The sequence below is a fragment of the Pristis pectinata genome, chromosome 4 (genome assembly GCF_009764475.1).
Source record: "Pristis pectinata isolate sPriPec2 chromosome 4, sPriPec2.1.pri, whole genome shotgun sequence".
NCBI classification, from domain to species: domain Eukaryota; kingdom Metazoa; phylum Chordata; class Chondrichthyes; order Rhinopristiformes; family Pristidae; genus Pristis; species Pristis pectinata.
In genome coordinates, this window is record NC_067408.1 from 41926071 (window position 1) to 41945509 (window position 19439).

The 19439-nt window shown below is 42.3% G+C and overlaps 1 protein-coding gene across 2 annotated transcripts; it reads left to right on the forward strand.

The window, feature by feature from the left end:
* Positions 1–15188: 15188 nt before the first annotated feature.
* On the forward strand, positions 15189–19008 carry pttg1 (PTTG1 regulator of sister chromatid separation, securin). 2 transcript variants are annotated; one of them, XM_052014701.1, is made up of 6 exons: positions 15189–15291; positions 16163–16259; positions 16596–16801; positions 17785–17884; positions 18477–18635; positions 18713–19008. In XM_052014701.1, exons 2-6 carry the CDS (start codon positions 16178–16180, stop codon positions 18796–18798), a joined length of 633 nt encoding a protein of 210 aa, XP_051870661.1. In that variant the 5' UTR covers positions 15189–15291; positions 16163–16177; the 3' UTR covers positions 18799–19008. The 2 variants fall into 2 exon arrangements, with proteins under 2 accessions (XP_051870661.1, XP_051870660.1); XM_052014700.1 differs by having other exon boundaries at positions 15192–15291; positions 16154–16259; positions 18713–19002.
* Positions 19009–19439: the final 431 nt, after the last annotated feature.

The window sequence follows — 19439 nt, forward strand, 5'->3', positions numbered from 1 at the left end:
ACCATAAGTACATTCAAGCAATGCTTATACATCCCAGAATAAATTCCTTTGACCATTCACGAGAAGATAAATTACCAAGAAATCAAGTAAATTCTCTATGCAGTTCTGTATTTTATTTACATTTTATATTATATATATATATACACACACACAGATATATATACACACACACACCCCCCAACAATCAAAATAGAATTTCTCCAGCTAAGTCAGTTGAAATGCTATTTTATAAGGAGTGTTGTTCCACATAACACACAATGTATTATTCTGCTGCAAAGACAGCTGTGGTCCTTTCAGACCACAATCTCAAATTATGAAGTAAAGCACTTATTTGTCTGATTGGAAACCATGTGCATAGTGCAAGGTGCAGAAATTACTCTGTGACATTAAAACAATGTTGTGCATTAGAGTGAGAATTTCAATTTCAGGGTTTACAAAATAGTTGTCAGTTTTTTTCAGTGTAACGCCACACTGAGACTGACATTATTGATTATGATCTTTCTAGCCACTCTTAAAGGGATGTACTCACAGAAGCAACACTCTGGGAGCAACACTCTAAGGGAGCATTGCTAATGAATAGAACATAAAACAGTACAGCACAGGCCCTTCGGCCCACTATATTTTGCTGACCTATATAAACCTACTCCACAATCAATCTAACCCTTCCCTTCTATACACAGCCCATAGCCCTCCATTTTTTTTTACATCCATGTGCCTATCTAAGTTTCTTAAATGTCCCTATTGTATCAGCCTCTACCATCAACCCCAGCAGTGTGTTCCAGGCACCCACCACTCTCTGTGCAAAAAGCCTACCTGACATCTCTTCTTATCTTTCCTCCACTCACCTTAAATGTATGTCTTCTGGTATTGGCCATTGCTGCCCTGGGAAAAAAAAAGTGCTGGCTGACCAATATCTATCCCTCTCATAATCTTACATACCTCTATCAAGTCACCTCTCATCCTCCTTCACTCTAAAGAGAAAAGCTCTAGATCACTCAACCTTTCTTCATAAGACATGTTCTCTAATCCAGGGGGTCAGCAAGCAAGCCAAGAAAAAAAATGGAAAAGTGACCTGTTACAAAGACGTAGCTTACTTGCTTGCTCCAGTTTTCCACTATTCATAAAATCGACCATATCTATTCTATCTGTTATAGGCGACAATCTTAGAGAATTAGACGATGTTCCCTTCTGGGAAGCTGCCACTTAATATTCGATTTGTGTAGTCAGAGTAATCAGTAGTGTTCACTACTCACTACTATTCTGTTGTGCACTGTAGTGTTAGGGAGACTGAGTGACATTGTTGGTGTGCCTTAATAATATTGCTTATTACCGTGCATTTACGCCAGTGACGTCACTGTTAAACGAGAAGTGCGCAAGCGTGTAAATTTTAGATTAGTTTTGATAATTTCATCAGTAATAGTAATTAAACTGTCCAGCGTGTATTGCTGAGTATAGAGAAATTTCTGAAGAGAAAAGCTGACCAGAAACCAGAAGATTCTGATGACAAAGCGGATAAGGGTGACCGAAAGAGAAAACAACACAAGTACAATCCAGAATACATTTCATATGGCTTCATCGCAGTGGGGACAAATGCGGACCAACCTCTCTGTGTTGTGTTTACAAACACTGTCCAACAATGCAAAGAAACCAGCAAAATTGAAGCGCCATTTAACAACAGTGCATCCAGATATTGCCAGTAAGCCGAAGGAATATTTTGAGCGGCAAAAGGAGCTGTACCTCAAGCAGAAAGGCAAAATGACAGCCTGCGCCACTGTAAACGAGAAGGCTCTTCGCGCATCATATTTGGTAGCATTACGAATAGCACGTTCCAGAAAGCCTCACACAATTGGAGAAGAACTTATACTGCCTGCAGTAGTAGATATATGCGAAGTTGTACTGGGAAAAGAATCCAGTGAAAAACTGAAAGCCATTCCACTGTCTGATAACACAGTAAGCAGAAGAATTGGCGATATGGCGGAAGATATACAGAGCCAGCTGATAGCACGTCTTCAACAAGTCACATTTGCTATTCAGCTCTATGAAAGTACTGATGTTGCCAGTGTTGCGCAGTTGTCGGTTTACGTTCGATATTGCTGGGAAGTAGAGGCTTTGGAAGACTTTCTGTTTTGCAAGGTGCTCCCAAGGTGTACAACCAGTGAAGAACTTTTCCGTGTGCTTGACACTTTTTTTTGTAAAATTGGCGTGGACAGTGTATTGGAGTATGCACAGATGGTGCTGCCGCAATGACGGGATGGAAGTCAGGTCTAGTCGCACGAGTGAAAGAAGTAGCTCCACATGTAGCAGCAACCCACTGCATGATTCACCGTGAGGCTTTGGTGCAAAGGATATGGATGAAAATCTTGTGGATGTTTTCCATGTGCATTAAAATTGTTAACTTTATCAAAGCCAGGCTGCTCATTGTTTGTTTGAAAACATATGCCATGAAATGGAAGCCGAGCATAAGCATTTGTTGCTACGTACAGAAGTCAGATGGCTGTTACGAGGCCGCATTGTGCAGTGTGTATATGAATTGCGAGATGAACTGCTCATTTTTCTAAATGAGCATAACGGATCATTGGCACAGTTCTTGACAGATGAGACGTGGGTTGCCAAATTAGCTTATCTTGCAGATATTTTCAACATTTTGAACAGCTTAAATCTATCATTGCAAGGACCTGGCTCAAATGTTCTGAAAACAAAATCAATGCCTTCCAGAAAAAACTCCGTATCTGGAAGGGAAGATGTGAGCAAGGAGTCTATGATATGTTTCCGTTGCTGGCTGACTTTCTGACAGTGAACGAGACTAAGACAGACCATTGCGAGCGCTGTTTTGAACCATATTCAACAGCTATCACATTATTTCCATGAGTATTTCGGCAACGATGACACGAGCATGTTTGATTGGATTCGAAATCTGTTTGAATGCATGCTTACTGATTTAACTGGATGTGAACAAGAAGAATTAGCTGAATTGTCATCTGACAGGACTTTGTGCTTGCAGTTCAACGGAATGTCACTGTTGTCGTTCTGGATAGCATGTTCCTAGGAGTATCCACTGCTGTCTGGCAAAGTCGTCAATGTTCTGTTACCATTTGCAATCACTTACTTGTGCGAAATAGCATTTTCTGCAGTCACTGTCATGAAAACCAAATACAGGTCAAGACCGAATATTGATGACATACGCGTATGTTTGTCGCACATACCACCACGTTTGGACAAACTCTGCAGTGCAAAACAGGCACAACCTTCACATTGAACTGAACACTGAAAGACACTGCTGGTAATTATCAGTGATTGAAATAGTCACTATTTCAATAGGGCCTATGTGCAGTAATTTAACTGTTGTATGCATGAATTATCGATCATTTGATTTTGTGGGCTTTGGGGGTCTGCCATCTAACAAGGACATGTTCTGGGGGGCCACAGCATAAAAAAGGTTGAAAACCACTGCTCTAATCCAGGCAGCATCCTGGTAAATCTCCTCTGCACCTTCTCTAAACCTTCCACATCCTTCCTATAATGAGATGACCAGTTCTATAGAACTGCAACATTACCTCGTGGCTCTTGAACTCAATCTCCCAACTAATGAAGGCCAGCGCCTATACATCTACTTAACCACCCTTTCAACTTCACAGCAACTTTGAGAAATCTATGGACTTGGACCCCAAGATCCCTCTGTTCTTCCATACTACTAAGAATCCTGCCATTAACCTTGTACTCTGCCTTCAAGTTCGATCTTCTAAAGTATATCACTTCACACTTTTCCGGATTGAACTCCATCTGCCACTTCTCTGCCCAACTCTGCATCCTGTCTATATCCCATTGTAATTTACAATACCCCACAACACCACTGACCTTCGTGTCGTCTGCAAACTTACTATCCACCCTACCACTTCCTCATCCAAGTCATTCATAAAAACCACAAAGAGCAGGGGTCCCAGAACAAATCCCTGTGGACTAATCACTGACTTCCGGACTAGTCACCGTCCTCCAGGCAGAATACACTCCATCTACTACCACCCTCTGCCTTCTGTGGGCAAGCCAATTCCGAATTAACACAGCCAAGTTTCCATAGATCCCATGTGTCATGACTTTCTGGATGAGCCTACCATGGGGAACCTTGTCAAACGCCTTACTAAAATCCACATACACCACAGCTCATCAACTTGTTTTGTCACCTCCTCAAAAAACTCAATTAGGCTCATAAGGCACAGATAATCACAAGATCACAAGATAAGGGAGCAGAAGCAGGCCATTCGGCCCATCGAGTCTGCTCCAAGGAAAAGGGAAAAAGAAATGGGGTGGGAAAAAAAGAGAGAGAAAAAAAAAACTATTCTAATCCCATTTGCCAGCCTTATCCCCATATCCCTTGATACCCTGACTATTTAGATATCTGTCTATCTCCTCCTTGAATACCCCCACTGATCTGGCCTCCACTGCTGTGCGTGGCAAGGAGTTCCACAATTTCACCACCCTCTGGGTAAAGAAACTTCTCCTCATCTCTGTCTTGAAACTGTACCCTCTAATTCTAAGATTGTGCCCTCTGGTCCTGGACACGCCCACCAAGGGAAACAGCCTAGCCACATCTACTCTATCCTTACCTGTCAACATTTTAAATGTCGCTACGAGGTCCCCTCTCATCCTTCTGTACTCCAGCGAGTACAGTCCAAGAGCCGACAAACGCTCATCATACTTAAGCCCTTTCATTCCTGGAATCATTCTCGTAAATCTTCTCTGAACCCTCTCCAACGTCAGCACATCCTTCCTAAGATGCGGGGCCCAAAACTGCGCACAGTATTCCAAATGAGGCCTCACTAGCGCCCCGTAGAGCCTCATCAACACTTCCTTACTTTTATACACTATACCTCTCGAGATGAATGCCAACATAGCATTCGCTTTCTTAACCACCGATCCAACCTGGTGGTTAACTTTTAAGGTATCTTGTATGAGTACCCCCAAGTCCCTTTGTACTACCGCACTATCAATCTTCTCTCCTTCTAGATAATAATCTACCCGCTTATTTCTACTTCCAAAGTGTACAACTGCACATTTCTCAACATTGAATCTCATCTGCCATTTCCTTGCCCATTCTCCTAAACTGTCTAGGTCCCTCTGCATTCTTTCTATTTCCTCTATGCTCCCTACTCCTCCACTTATCTTGGTGTCATCCGCAAACTTAGCCACACAACCATTTATTCCATCATCCAAATCATTGATGTACAAGGTAAAAAGGAGAGGCCCCAACACCGACCCTTGCGGCACACCACTAGTAACTGGTAACCAACCAGAACGAGATCCTTTTATTTCCACCCTTTGCTTCCTGCCAACCAGCCAATTCTCCACCCATTTTGCTACCCTGCCCATAATTCCATGACCTCTCATCTTATTAATCAGTCTCTTGTGAGGCACCTTATCGAAGGCCTTTTGAAAGTCTAAATACACAACATCTACCGCCTCTCCCTTATCCACCCTACCTGTGATTTCTTCAAAAAACTCCAATAGGTTGGTCAGACAGGACCTCCCCTTCACAAAACCATGTTGACTAGGTCCTATCTTGCCTTGCGCCTCTAGGTATTCGGTAACCTCCTCCTTGAGGATAGACTCCAATAATTCTCCCACCACTGACGTCAGACTAATAGGTCTGTAATTGCCTTTGTGCTGCCTCCCACCTTTCTTATACAACGGAACTACATTCGCTACCCTCCAGTCCTCCGGAACCATGCCAGAATCTATCGATTCCTGAAAAATAATCGCCAACGCCTCCGCTATCTCCACAGCCACCTCCTTCAGAACCCGGGGATGCACCTCATCCGGTCCGGGAGACTTATCAGCCTTAAGCCCCTTTAGTTTTCCAAGCACCTTCTCCCTATTAATCTCAATTGAACTCAGCTCCAATTCGTGAGACTCCTGACTAATGGGCACATTGCTTATGTCCTCCACGGTGAAGACCGATGCAAAATATTCATTCAATTCCCTTGCCATCTCACTATCATCCATTATAATACCTCCTGCACCGTTATCAATTGGTCCTATGTCAACCCGTGTCTCTCTTTTATTCCTTATGTATTTAAAAAAACTCTTAGAATCCTTCCGAATGTTGTCCGCCAGCTTCCTTTCGTAACTCATCTTTGCTTTCCTAATGACCTTCTTAGTTTCTCTCTGCAGATTTTTAAAATCGTTCCAATCTTCTGTTTTCCCACTAATTTTTGCTACTTTGTACGCCGCCCCTTTTGCTTTTATTTTATCCTTCACCTCCCTCGTTATCCACATCTGTGCCTTTTTTCCATTCAAAACCTTTTTTCTTGGAATATATCTGTCCTGCATTGTCCTTATTTCCTGTAGAAATTTCTTCTATTTTTCCTCTGCCGTCCCTCCCGCTAACTTACTCCTCCAATCAATTTGGGCCAACTCATCTCTCATACCTTTGTAATTTCCCTTATTCCACTGAAATATCGATACACCAGTTATCAGCTTCTCCTTCTCAAACTTGAAACTAAACTCAATCATATTGTGATCACTTGTTCCCAGTGGTTCCTTTACCTTTAGTTCCCTAATCACCTCGGGTTCACTACACAGCACCCAATCCAAAACAGCCGATCCCCTGGTGGGCTCCTCAATAAGTTGCTCCAGAAAAACATCCCTTAGACATTCCACAAACTCACTCTCCTGAGTACTACCGCCTTGCTGCATTTCCCAGTCCACCTTCATGTTAAAATCCCCCATAATTATCTTCACATTGTCACTCTGACATGCTTTTTCTATCTCAATCTGCAACTTATGGTCCACTTCCTGACTGCTGTTCGGGCTACAAGTGTGGATCGACACAATCAGAAGGTCCAAGACAGGCAGGTGAAAAACCAATGCCCACAGGAGCATGTTCTTTGTGCTCTGGGCCATGGAAACCCTCCTGGGCTACAGGCAGGTGCTCTGGCAGGAGGTTCCAAGGAAATCACATCAAGGACAAGTGAAATTTATGAATGCCTACACTTAAACTATTGCCAACCTACACTGCCAAGTTCTGTAGCTCAAGAGAAAAGTAGTTGAAATTTTCTATCTTGATATATGGAGTTTGAATGACCTCCCTGATGCAACAGCAGCAGCAACACGACATTATATTGAGACAAACAAGGTGACAGTGACCATGACCCTGACATCTAGGAGCAAAGCAATCAAGACATGCATGGGTCTATGTTTGAGATAACAGATCTGAGGACAAGGAATTCAGCTGGAATGTTGCAGTTTCAGATGAAGGTTGGTAAAACCTGGTTATTCTGAGAGTAAATAAATCTTCTGTTTCAGACCAGTGAAATTGATTGAAAGTTTCACTGCAGATAAACATTGTCTATTTCACTACAGTTGACATCTTTAAGTAAGTTTTATGCCAAATAAAGAGTGCTAGAAAGAACCAAAGTCCTGCCAAAATTTGAGACAACTTCCTGACAGGCATATTGCTACCCTGTGAACACAAAATTGCTCTGATCCAGATTTAGCCAATTTTGAACAGCTTAACATGGTTTTGGAGTTGTGGAAACAAATTTCTAGCCCCAAATGTGCATCAGGATAAGTTTCAAATTGGGTTCTGGCATGTATGTTTTTGTTCCCTTTTTATTTAAAACGTCTGCTAGGTTTTAATAATATTTGGTCTCTCGTCTCAAACTCCTTTTTTTGCACATAGGGAGATTTTTCTGTACCTTTGAAAAATGATACTTAAATTACCATTTTTAAAAAAGGAATAAATTTATGGATGAGTCAATTAGCTGACAATTTGACTGAAATAAATGTTACCATCCTTGAGTGTAACAGAACCGTGATGTAGGAAGTTTACAAGAACTTTTTGTGCACTCTAGTGTCATCATTAGCTCATAAAAACCAATGAAATACAAGATGACATTTCATGAATAAAAGCTTAAATTAAAGAGCACCTTTCAGAATCTTGGGACAATCTAGCCAACGGGACACATTTGAAATGTAGTCAGTACTGTGATTTAGGAAAAGCAGCAGCCAATTTATGCAAAGCAAGGTCAACACACACAAGAATATGATAATGACCAGATAATAGTTTTTCTTTAGCTTTGTTAACTGGCAGACATTTATTGATTAGTCAAAACCAGGATAAAATAATCTTCTACCAAATAGTGCCATGGGATCTTTTGCCTTCAATTCAGAGAGCATGAAGTGGTTTAACATGTAAATGGAAAGATTGCACCTCCACAATACTTCCTCAGTAATTCCCTGGAGTATCAGCCTACACTTCTGTGTCCAACACTTTGGAATGGGAAAAGTCTCCTGGCTCAGTGTAAAATGTCCTACCTACTGAGTCACAGCTGACATTGAACAAAAAAGCACAAGCTACACTTCCCAATATAAATAACTTCATATTTTAACAATTGCATCCATACTATGAAATGTACAAGCACTGTCTAATCCTTGTTAAAACATTAGATGAAATTAGATTTTAATTGCTTTTCATGAAGAATACCAGAATAACAGCTTTCATTTTAGAACGTGATTGATGGTACTAATATTACGGCTGCTATATTATTCAAAGTATTTTAATTGCTGGAGTACTTTGTACATTCCAAGTGTATTTTTATTTTGTTATAATGGAATTCTTTGAGCTGATAGCAACACCCTTCCAAATGAATTTTTTGTGTAATTATTCATATAGAATACTTTCAGATTACTTGTGGTTAAACTAAAACATAAGTACTTTCATCTTCAAGTTTTCTTTTGTTTGATGCTGAAGCAAGCCAAGAACTTTCTATTATTTTTCATAGCTGCTGGTGGTTACTTTGTGCACAATTCCTCCTATACCAAAAAATAATTTCAAAAATATACTGTGCAAAAGCATAGAGAATTCATCTAAAAATTAATACTGGCTACATTTTAAAATCAGACAGTAATTCTTTTAATGTGTCTTATTTTCAATACTCTTTAGATATATAAACTAGGAAAGGGCCATATATGATCTCCAATTTGAGCTAAGTTGATCCTTACCAGAAGCAGACAATACAAATTTACCAGAATGTTCATGGCAGGAAAAACATGAATATTATCAAACTGTTCCCATCCTATCAACTAACCTGTGAACCGCTGAGTCCATTTTAGATGATGCTAGGAATAGAGCCCAGTGTAATCCAAAAGAACACAAAATAGGAGCAGGCGTAGATCAAATGGCTGCTCAAGCTTGCTTCACCATTCAGTTAGATCATGGCTGATCTGATCTTTGCCACAACTCCACTTTCCTGCCCGTTACAACACCATCAAGTCCTCCATAGTCCAAAAACCTGTCGGCTTTGAATATATTCAATGACAGCCTCCACAACTTTCTTAAGTAGAAAATTCTCAAAGATCCAGACCAAAAGAATTCCTCATCTTCACCTTAAATGGCCCACCCCTTTAGCTCAGAAACCAACCTAGTGAAGCTTCTCTGAACAACCTGCTTAAATAAGGAAACTAGAACTCTATTCCAGGTGTGGTCCTATGAATAAAGGAGTCATCTCAGGAAAACTTGAGCAGGTTGGGCCTTTATCCAATAAACTGCAGTAACCTTTCACCCTCTTACTCATCAAAAATCCATCTACTGCTGCCTTAAAATATGTTCAAAGACTCGGCTTGCACTGAGTTCCATATAAGGAAAATCACCTCACGGCTGTCTTAAATAGGTGATCCACCCTTACTCATTTTAAAAAAGTGACCCTCCAATTCTAGATTCTCCCACAAAAAGCATCCACTTGACATCCACTCTGTCAAGAGCCCTCGTGATTTTACATACTGTAATCAAGTCTATCTTGGCTTGCTGAGGATGTTTCTCCTCATTAGGAAATCTAGAACTAGGAGGCATGGTTTCAGAATAAGGGGTCACCCATAAGAGGTGAATTGAGGAGGTTGTAGATCTTTGGTTTTCTCTACCCCAGAGGTGTGGAGGTAAGTCACTGAATATATTCAAAGCCAGATAGATGGACATTTAGTCTATAATGGAGTCAAAAGGCAACTGGTGCCAAAGCCAAGATCACATCAACCATAAGCATATTCAGTGGTGGAGCAGGTTCCAGGAGCCGTATGCTCTACTGCTACTTATGTCCTTTGCCAACCTGAAAATGACCTATCCAACTCACCATTTTCTGTCAGTTACTCAATCTTTTTTCATGACAATCAGTTTTTGTGGTATTTTATCAAATGCCTTTGGAAATACATTTCCAGAGTACATCTGTAGTTTTTTCAATCTGCTGGCACACGCATCAGAATCTAGGGAATTCTGCTAGATTGCATCCACCATCTCTACAGTCATTAATTTTAAGACTGTAGGATGCATATCATCAGGTCCAGGAGACTTTAACAGCCTTTAGTTTCATTGCCCAGTATTTCTTCCTCTCATGAATGGCTGCTTTAAGTTCCACCCTCCACTTTGCCTTTCTTTCTGCCATTAACACTATAAAATATTTGTTCAAGGTCTCTACCCAAATTGGCTGGATACCATCTTGGACAAAGCAGCCCACTTGATTAGCACATCCGTCTATTCAAATAGTTACTCCATCCACCACCGACATAACGTAGATGCAGCATACACAATCTACTAAACACACTCCAGTTACTTGCAAAGACTATACTAACTATACCTACCAAACTAATGACTTCCATTACCAGCAAAATAAGAACAGCAGATGCTTGGGAAAATCCACCCTCCTGCAGGCTCCCCTCCAGACTGCATCCCCTGCTGACTTGTGTACATTCACTCCTTCCTTCAACTATTTCCAAACCCTGGACTTGGGTACAGTCATTCCATCAACTGCTTCCAAACCCTAGAACTTCCAACCTAACAACTCCGAGAGAGCACCTTCACCAGCAATGCAAACACACCTCCACCCCATGAGCAACTAAGGATGCACAATGAACAATGACCTTGGCAGTGACTGCATCACAAAAATAAAAGCCCGAACTCAGCTCGCATTCAGAAGATGAATTAGTGAATGGCGACGACAAATTGGTTGAAAAGTGCACTCAATCATGATTAATATTCTTACTAGTATTAGAGTGGGCACCGTTCTTGGCCGAAAGCCCACCATTTTGTATACGTGTTTCTGCGTCTGCTTGTTCCAGCGACAACCCCGGGCCCTTAATAGGGGCCGGCGGGTTGAATGAGGTTCGCTTCGATTGATTGCGGGTTTTCAGGCCAGGCTCCGGGCTCAGCTCGGCACCACTTGCTGCAATGGGACATGTGCCTTCTCCCGGGCCAGCGGGACGCCGCTGCTCCTCCCGCCTCCTGCTCTTGCCTGCGAACTCGATAACCGAGCCGGATACGTGTTTACCGAAGCGGTTAACGTACACGGCGCTGAAGCCTTCCTTCCTGCCCGCCTTTACCTTCACCCCTTCCACCTGCGCCATTCAGCGATCAGCGACCAGCGGGCCGGACAACACCCACCGCGTGCAATACTTCCCGCCCAAACCCTTCAGCGCCTGCGCACCACTCCCCCCCCCAACTCTCCTCCTCCCCTTCTCCTCTTTCCCCCCTCCCCTTCTCCTCTTTCCCCCCTCCCCTTCTCCTCTTTCCCCCCTCCCCTTCTCCTCTTTCCCCCCTCCCCTCCCCTTCTCCTCTTCCCCCTCCCCTCCCCTTCTCCTCTTCCCCCTCCCCTCCCCTTCTCCTCTTCCCCCTCCCCTCCCCTTCTCCTCTTCCCCCCCCCCTCCCCTTCTCCTCTTCCCCCTCCCCTCCCCTTCTCCTCTTCCCCCTCCCCTCCCCTTCTCCTCTTCCCCCTCCCCTTCTCTTCCCCCCTCCCCTTCTCCTCTTCCCCCCTCCCCTCCCCTCCCCTTCCCCCCTCCCCTCCCCTCCCCTCCCCTTCCCCCCTCCCCTCCCCTCCCCTTCCCCCCCTCCCCTCCCCTCCCCTTCCCCCCCTCCCCTCCCCTTCCCCCCCTCCCCTCCCCTCCCCTTCCCCCCCTCCCCTCCTCCCCTTCCCCCCCTCCCCTTCCCCCCCTCCCCTCCTCCCCTTCCCCCCCTCCCCTCCTCCCCTTCCCCCCCTCCCCTCCTCCCCTCCCCTCCCCTCCCCTTCCCCCCCTCCCCTCCCCTTCCCCCCCCTTCCCCCCCTCCCCTCCCCTTCCCCCCCTCCCCTCCTCTTCCCCCCTCCCCTCCTCCCCTCCTCTTCCCCCCTCCCCTCCTCCCCTCCTCTTCCCCCCTCCCCTCCTCTTCCCCCCTCCCCTCCTCTTCCCCCCTCCCCTCCTCTTCCCCCCTCCCCTCCTCTTCCCCCCTCCCCTCCTCTTCCCCCCTCCCCTCCCCTTCTCCTCTTCCCCCCTCCCCTTCTCCTCTTCCCCCCTCCCCTTCTCCTCTTCCCCCCTCCCCTTCTCCTCTTCCCCCCTCCCCTTCTCCTCTTCCCCCCTCCCCTTCTCCTCTTCCCCCCTCTCCCCCTTCCCTCCCCCTCTCCCCCTCCCCTCCTCCCTCCTCCCTCCCCCTCCCCTCCTCCCTCCTCCCTCCCCCTCCCCTCCTCCCTCCCCCCTCCCCCCTCCCCCTCCCCTCCTCCCTCCCCCTCCCCTCCTCCCTCCTCCTCCCCTCCTCCCTCCCCTCCCCTCCTCTCCTCCCTCTCTTCCTCTCTCCTCCCTCCCCTCCTGTCCTCCCTCCCCTCTCTCCCCTCCTGTCCTCCGTCCCCTCTCCCTCCCTCCCCTCTCCTCTCCTCTCTCCCCCTCCCCTAATGTTTGACAGTTGTTGTTGGACTCCAAGAGTTGGATTCCAGCTTTCCTGGAGGGAAATGTTGTCCTCTTTAAATAAACAATAGCAATTTTGAATTGGATTTTGAAGTAACTAATATTATTCTAATGTATGACTGTCATTTCTCAATGACACTAAGCCAGAAGTGGCTTGTACACACCAACAAGTTAGTCATTGCAGTATCTTCCAAAAATAAACATTAGCACATAGCACCTTCTAGTGGCGACATATTGTAATAAAAGATGGAACCATCATTGCTCTGAAGATTTACTACTGCCTGAGATTACACTGATTTTTGAACAGTCAGCAATCTGTTATTGTTTCAAGTTGATTTTCAGAAAGCTAAAGATTAATTGTAAGATCTTTCTTTGTTAATGCCAACACCTTCTCAACAGCACTAAATGCTGTCCTTGCGGGTGATACTCAGATCCTGAAAAGTTATTTCTTTTGAGCTCAACAACAATGTAACCTTGTATTTCTATAGCACCTCTTTAAAAAAAATTGCAACAGCTTCAGAGGAACAATATCAAACAAAATTTGACACCAGCGGTGTCATGCAGAAAAATCCAACACTCAAAGAAATAGATTTTAAGAAGTAGTTTGAAGGGAGGAAGGAGTGATGTGAAGTTTTTATAGGAGATTCCAGAACTTGGTTTCTTGCAAGGTGAAGGTATTCAAGAGGTAGAACTGCAAAAGCATAGATGTCTTGAAGAATTGCAGAGGAGATGCAGAAAATAGGTCAGGAGCAGGCCAAGAGAGAGCCATTTCTGTACTGGCAGGCAGTCCCCTGAAGGGAAGCATTCAAGTATGGTCTTCTGGCAAAGATGGACACAAATCTGGGAAGCTGCCACATGTTCAAGGATGTTAGAGAGAAAAGGTTGGTGATGGAGCATAAATCTGCAGATACAATAGAATCAAGAGTTATTGTTCTTGAGAGGAGGTGTGGGAATAAGTTTAAAGGATAGCAACTGGGGAGAGAACATCATTAACAACATTGGTTAAAAAATGGGCCAGGTAGAGGTATTGGACATCATAGTGGGAAAGAAGCTGAGGGAAAAGGAGATGGATCTCACCAACATGATGAGTTCAGAGAGGGAAGAAGCAGAGATGTTAGAGAGAGAGAGATAGGGTCAGCTTCAGGTAATGTGCAATGCTTGGGCATTTAGTTCTGAGATCTATCCTGTCAAGCCCATAAGAATTTTGCATGTTTCAATGAGATGATCTCTCTATCTTTATTTAGTATAGGCCCAATTTGCTTAATCTCCCCTTATAGAAGAACTAGCCCCCCACAACATATCAAGAATCAATCTGGTGAACCCTTGTTGCACTCTCTCTTTTGCTATGACCACTTCACACTAAAATGGACCTTGTTTTTTTTGTTCTAATGGTGTTCTTTCTTGTGAAAATTGTGTAGAATTTATGCTTAATTTATGTTTATCTTGTGAATCCTACTTATATGATGCTATGTGCTTGTGATGCTGCTGCAAGTAGGTTTTTAACTGCACCTGTGCATACATGTAATTGTGCATATGACAATAAACTTGACTTTGAAATAAAAAGATTTGTGCACGAGGAAACCCAAGTTCCTCTGAACACCAATGTCCCTCAATCTCCCACATTTTAAAAACTGATTTGATTTGAATTTTTTTCTATCAAATTGGATGGCCTCACTTTTTTCACATAATATAACACCCGTCATTTCCTCATCCATTCACTTAGCCTGTTGATACCCCCTGAAGCCTCTATGTGTCCTCCTCACAATCACCTAGCTTAATATCATAAGCAAACTTAGATATATTATCCTCACCCATATCATTGATATATATTGTGAACAGCTGTGGCACCTCAGTAGTCACAGCCAAAATTTACCCATTTATTGTTTTGTGTCTCAAAACAGCCCTCAATCCACAGCAATATATCATCTCCAGTCCCATGAATTAATAAGTTTTTAGGTGGGACCTTCTTCAAAGCTTTCTGAAAGTCAAAATATATCTCTTCCACTGGTTTCCCCGTTATCTAGTCTGGTAGATTCAGCTTTTTAAAAAAAACACTAGATTTGTCAAACATGATTTGCCTTTCATAAATCCGTATTCACTCTGCTCAGTTATATCATTACTTTCTAATTGCCCTGCTTCTGTTGTCAGTTGATCTTATTAAAACGTTAATAGAAAAAAAATCTTACAGATTCTGGCTGGAGTGTCTGGAACAAGGAATCAGAAACTCAGAATAAGGGACTGACCATTCTGGGTTGAGATGAGAAGAATTGTTTTGACCCACAGGACGGCGAGTCTTTGGAATTCTAAGCTCAGGTGGGCTGTGGAGGCTCAGCCCATGAATTCAAGAAAGAGAATTGATCCGTGAACCGCACTGATTTTGCAGCAAGGCATCAACGAGTTCTTGCTTACCAGCACTGTGCACAGATGTATCCTCCGGAGTGCAGGGGCGCTGTTGTTGGGGGAGCGGAGCCTCCCGTCGCCCTCAGGCTTCCGGACCGCTCCAACCAATCACCAGGCAGTTTGTCGCTCGGCATCGTTTAAAACGGCGGCGGCGAGACATTGCTGAGACATTCGGTGGTTACCTGGTGTTAACGAGCTGTGGTGGGTGTCCTGGTTCTTTATTTGCCGTGCGTTCCAGTGTTTAATTTTGGGCTGTCTTTAAGCGTTGTCGATTTAGTTTTGGACCTAGAGTGTTGTACGCTGTTTGTGTTAACTAGCCTGGTGTAGTTTGGTCAAATGGAGTTTAAGGAGTAATTGTTTCTTTTAAACTCTTTGGTTTCCAAAATGACAAACCTAAACTCCTCGCCAAATGTCAGAGTTAAACTCTGAATACAGTGTAAACGCGTGTGTGTAGAATGTTGAGTCATTAACGTGGACTGTTTTCTAACATTGTAGAGAATAAGGGCTTGTAGCTCATTGAGTTAACCAATAACTTGTCGTCGGTACTGTGGGTGATCCGGGGAGCTTTTTATTTATGCTGAATAACTATGTCCAGTAAATAGTCTAGTTGGAAACGCTTGGGTCAGGTAGAAAATAGTGAACACCCAGGTCTAACTTCTTGGGCAAACCACTTAGAAATCCCAACTTTTTATTTTGAAGAACTGAAAGCTGTGTAAAATGTAATCGGGAAGTGCTGCAAGTACTCTGCAGTTTGGGTAGGATTGTGGGAAGAAAATAGTTTGTTTGGGCTCAAATCTTTTGGCAGGAAGCTGTGTTATTGCAGATATCCAACATCTGCAGCTCCTTGTACACTTCCACGTATTGAGAATTGTGTATCTTTAAAGAGAAAGGAGGGTGTAATTTGGAAGACAATTCAGTCCTTAAATATTACATCTGTGTCGAAAATGTATTTTAGCTTATAAAATAGTGCATTAAACTTGGGTGATATCTTGTGCACTGTTTAGTGTTTCTACTGTTAAACTTTCTGACTTTTCTATGTTAAAGTGGACTAATGCACTTTTAGTTTCTGCAGTGATCTATAATTGAAATGGCAGTGAGAATATTTGTGGAGAAAGAAAATGAACTCTTGAGTGCCTGTACCAAAAAACATCCAAAGCTACGTTCTTCATGTAAGTATAGTAAATAGGGTTTGTCTCTCTTTAACTTAAACAAGAGAAATTGCTAGTTACTTCACTAAACTTTTGACCTACTGAACAAAACAAAAATGGTTTGCAATTCCATTCTAATTGGAAAGTGTATTTGGGAAAAGTCTAGCTTAGTGTGGTAGTGTGCTCTGAAGTGGCCCCAGTGGCCGTTTTAAACATATCTGTGAATTTTGAACTATGCTGTAAACTTGTGGACTATGTTGAGACCTCGTTGGTTAAATACAAATGTACACAGTGCTGACTAGTGTTTGCATGGAACTTAATGTTTTTTTTACTAAAAAGTGAATTCTCCACTTTCAGCTACAGCTGAAACATCTCTACTGCAGACTCCCAAAGCTGGAAAGATGTTAACCATGACACCTCGCTTACAGCAGTCTGCAAGAAAGGCACTGGGGGATGTGAACTGTCTTTTGCATACAGGTGCCAAGACTGATCACTCTCAGAAAAAGGGAAGGCAAAAGGTCCACAAAATGCAGAGTAATGTACAAACATTTAAAATGACTAAGGTATTTAAACACTTTATTTGTAGGGAGCTTTTAATGCTGAATAAATATGTCCAACTGAATAGTTTGGTTGGAAGCACTTGGGTTGGGTAGAAAATAACTTTTTTAGGTCTGTCTTTTCCTTTTTATGTTTAGATGAACTATTATGATATGATCAGTATTAGTCCTACATTTGATTTAAACCACCTGAATTTTGTATGCAGTGCTTTCTCTCCCTTCCTGCCCCCCCCACTCCCAACTTTCAAATTGCTACCAATAACATAGCAGCTAAGATCAGAAGTCTAGATTCCATTCTGTTCCCCTTTTTCCCCCACCCCCACCCTACCATGGATGCAAACAATCTGAGCAAATTCTGTTCTTGAATGAGTTAGTACAATGCATTCTTTTTTTGAAAAATCACAATGGTTATATTTGGAGCATGTAATTAGGAGACACTATGCAGTTAAGCAAACTGGATAATATGCAATTTTAATTGCTTCTCCAGAATTAATTGTATGATACTTCCCCAAAAGATGCTTTGCTGCAGAATTTGTCTACATTTTCTTAATGATGCCTTTTTTAAGCTAAGCAATATAAAAGCTGTGCTCTCAATTCCAAAGTTGCAGCCATAGTACTACTTGTCCTTTCAAGAATGAAAGTGAGCATCCAATGTCATCTGAAGCCCATTACCCCTTGCTGAATGTTCAAGTATTTATCTTTATTTTCCCCACCCTCCCCTTAGCTTTTTCACTTTTTGCCTTCCTGCTTCATTAACTTAATTTCTAAATGTGCTTTGTTGGAAATTGACTTTTTGAAGTGTTTTTGGAAGCATCAAACTCTTGATTGTTCCCAAAGTGAGAAATAGAAGCAGGAATATTCCATTTCCTGCACCACCATAGAATGTGACGAAGGTGTGTGTATTTTTACTTTTTAGAAGGTTAATCTTTGCCTCAGCACCACTTTGCTCTCTAACCCCTGATTGATGATTTAAGTACTTGTATTTGCAGCCCACAGAGAAAACTTCCATTTCAGAGCCACCAAAATGCCCTGGTGAGCAACCTGATGACTATCCTGAAATTGAAACTTTCATTCCATTTGATCCTTTTGGTAAGTGACTGATAACTTGGCTGTGGGATGGATTGAAGGGAGGAGAAAGTTCTATGAAAAAAATTAAGAATGAAATGGCATCAGTTGGCAGTAACTTGTCAAACTCTCCTTACCTATGTTGCATCTCTCACCAACTATATTAATGACTTTTCTGGAAAAACCTCTTTGGAGAGTATCTACAGTGGAAATAATTTGCTATAATTTTCATATCAGCATTATCCCTCTGATTCCTTTTTTCTTGGATCTTGCTCTGAAAATTGACCCATTTCTGTGCTAATAGTGATACCAAACATAATTGGCTCTGGAGCATGCAGGGACACTTGTTGGAGTACTAATATTCTAATCTGAATTTTTTTAAAGTATCTTGACTTTAAAACTGACCAAAGATTTTATGTGCAAACATAATTTTTGTGAAGATATTTGTTAAGAACTTTTACAAAAGCTAATTTTTCAGATATGCACTCTTCTGCAGGCTTCAATCTTGCTTCCTTGAGTGAACCATGGGCACTGCATTATTGTATACAATCAAGAAAAGCACAAGTCTGAATTTTTCAGTTTTGAGGGAAATTAAAATTTTAATATTTACTTGCAGACTTTGAAGACTTTAATGTGCCAGAGGAACATAGGCTTGATCACATCTGCCTGGCAGGCTTGCCACTCCTTATTCTTGAGAAGGAAGGAGTTTTAATGGAAAAAGTGCTGAACAAAGTCCCTTCACCTATGAAGTGGCCTTCACTTGTAAAAGAATCCAGTATGTAATACAATTTCTTTCTTTGATGGAGTTTTTTGTGTGGATGAAACTACATATTTTATTTCTTTAACTTATAGGTTTGATGGCTTTTGATAATACTGAAGTATTGGAAGACTTGGATGGAATTGAAGTTGAATTACCACCAATGGAATATGACTTCTGAATACTAATTACCTGAAACTTCAAACCATGTTTATTGTAACTTGGTTGTGTACATAATTTGCATGATTTATCTTGCAGACTGATCCTGAACACTGAAGACATTTCCATTGTTTCTTATTTATGCCATGTAATCAAACTTTTAATAAAGGCTTTTGTGCATTGTGAAGTAGCATTCATACATTTACTGTTACAGTCTCTACAAGCTGACATCAATAGCCCAAACTTATTTCCCTTGATCACTTTACAATTGCTACTGAATTTGAATGATTTAAATTTGGAATAGATTTTTTTTTTGCAGTGGAGTCTGTCTTGTGGGTAAACAATTTTAGCTACTTCTGACATGGAAAGTTTCAGATCGAAGACCCTAATCTTTCCCCAGTTAGATGTTTCCAGTACTTATTTTTCAAATACTTAAACACATTAGGGAGCTTGACACTGAGCCTTGCTTTTAGTGGGATAGTGAAAAATAAGTAGATAAATTACAACAGAATGAAGTAAATTGCATTCTGTACCACCTTTTCATAAAGCCCAGGATCCTCAATGTTTGCTGCTGTCCTAAAATTTGAGCATGTTACACCCAACTCTGTTCTTGTACGAAGTTTCCTACATCAGCTTATTTATCCTTCTATTTGCCTTCAGTTC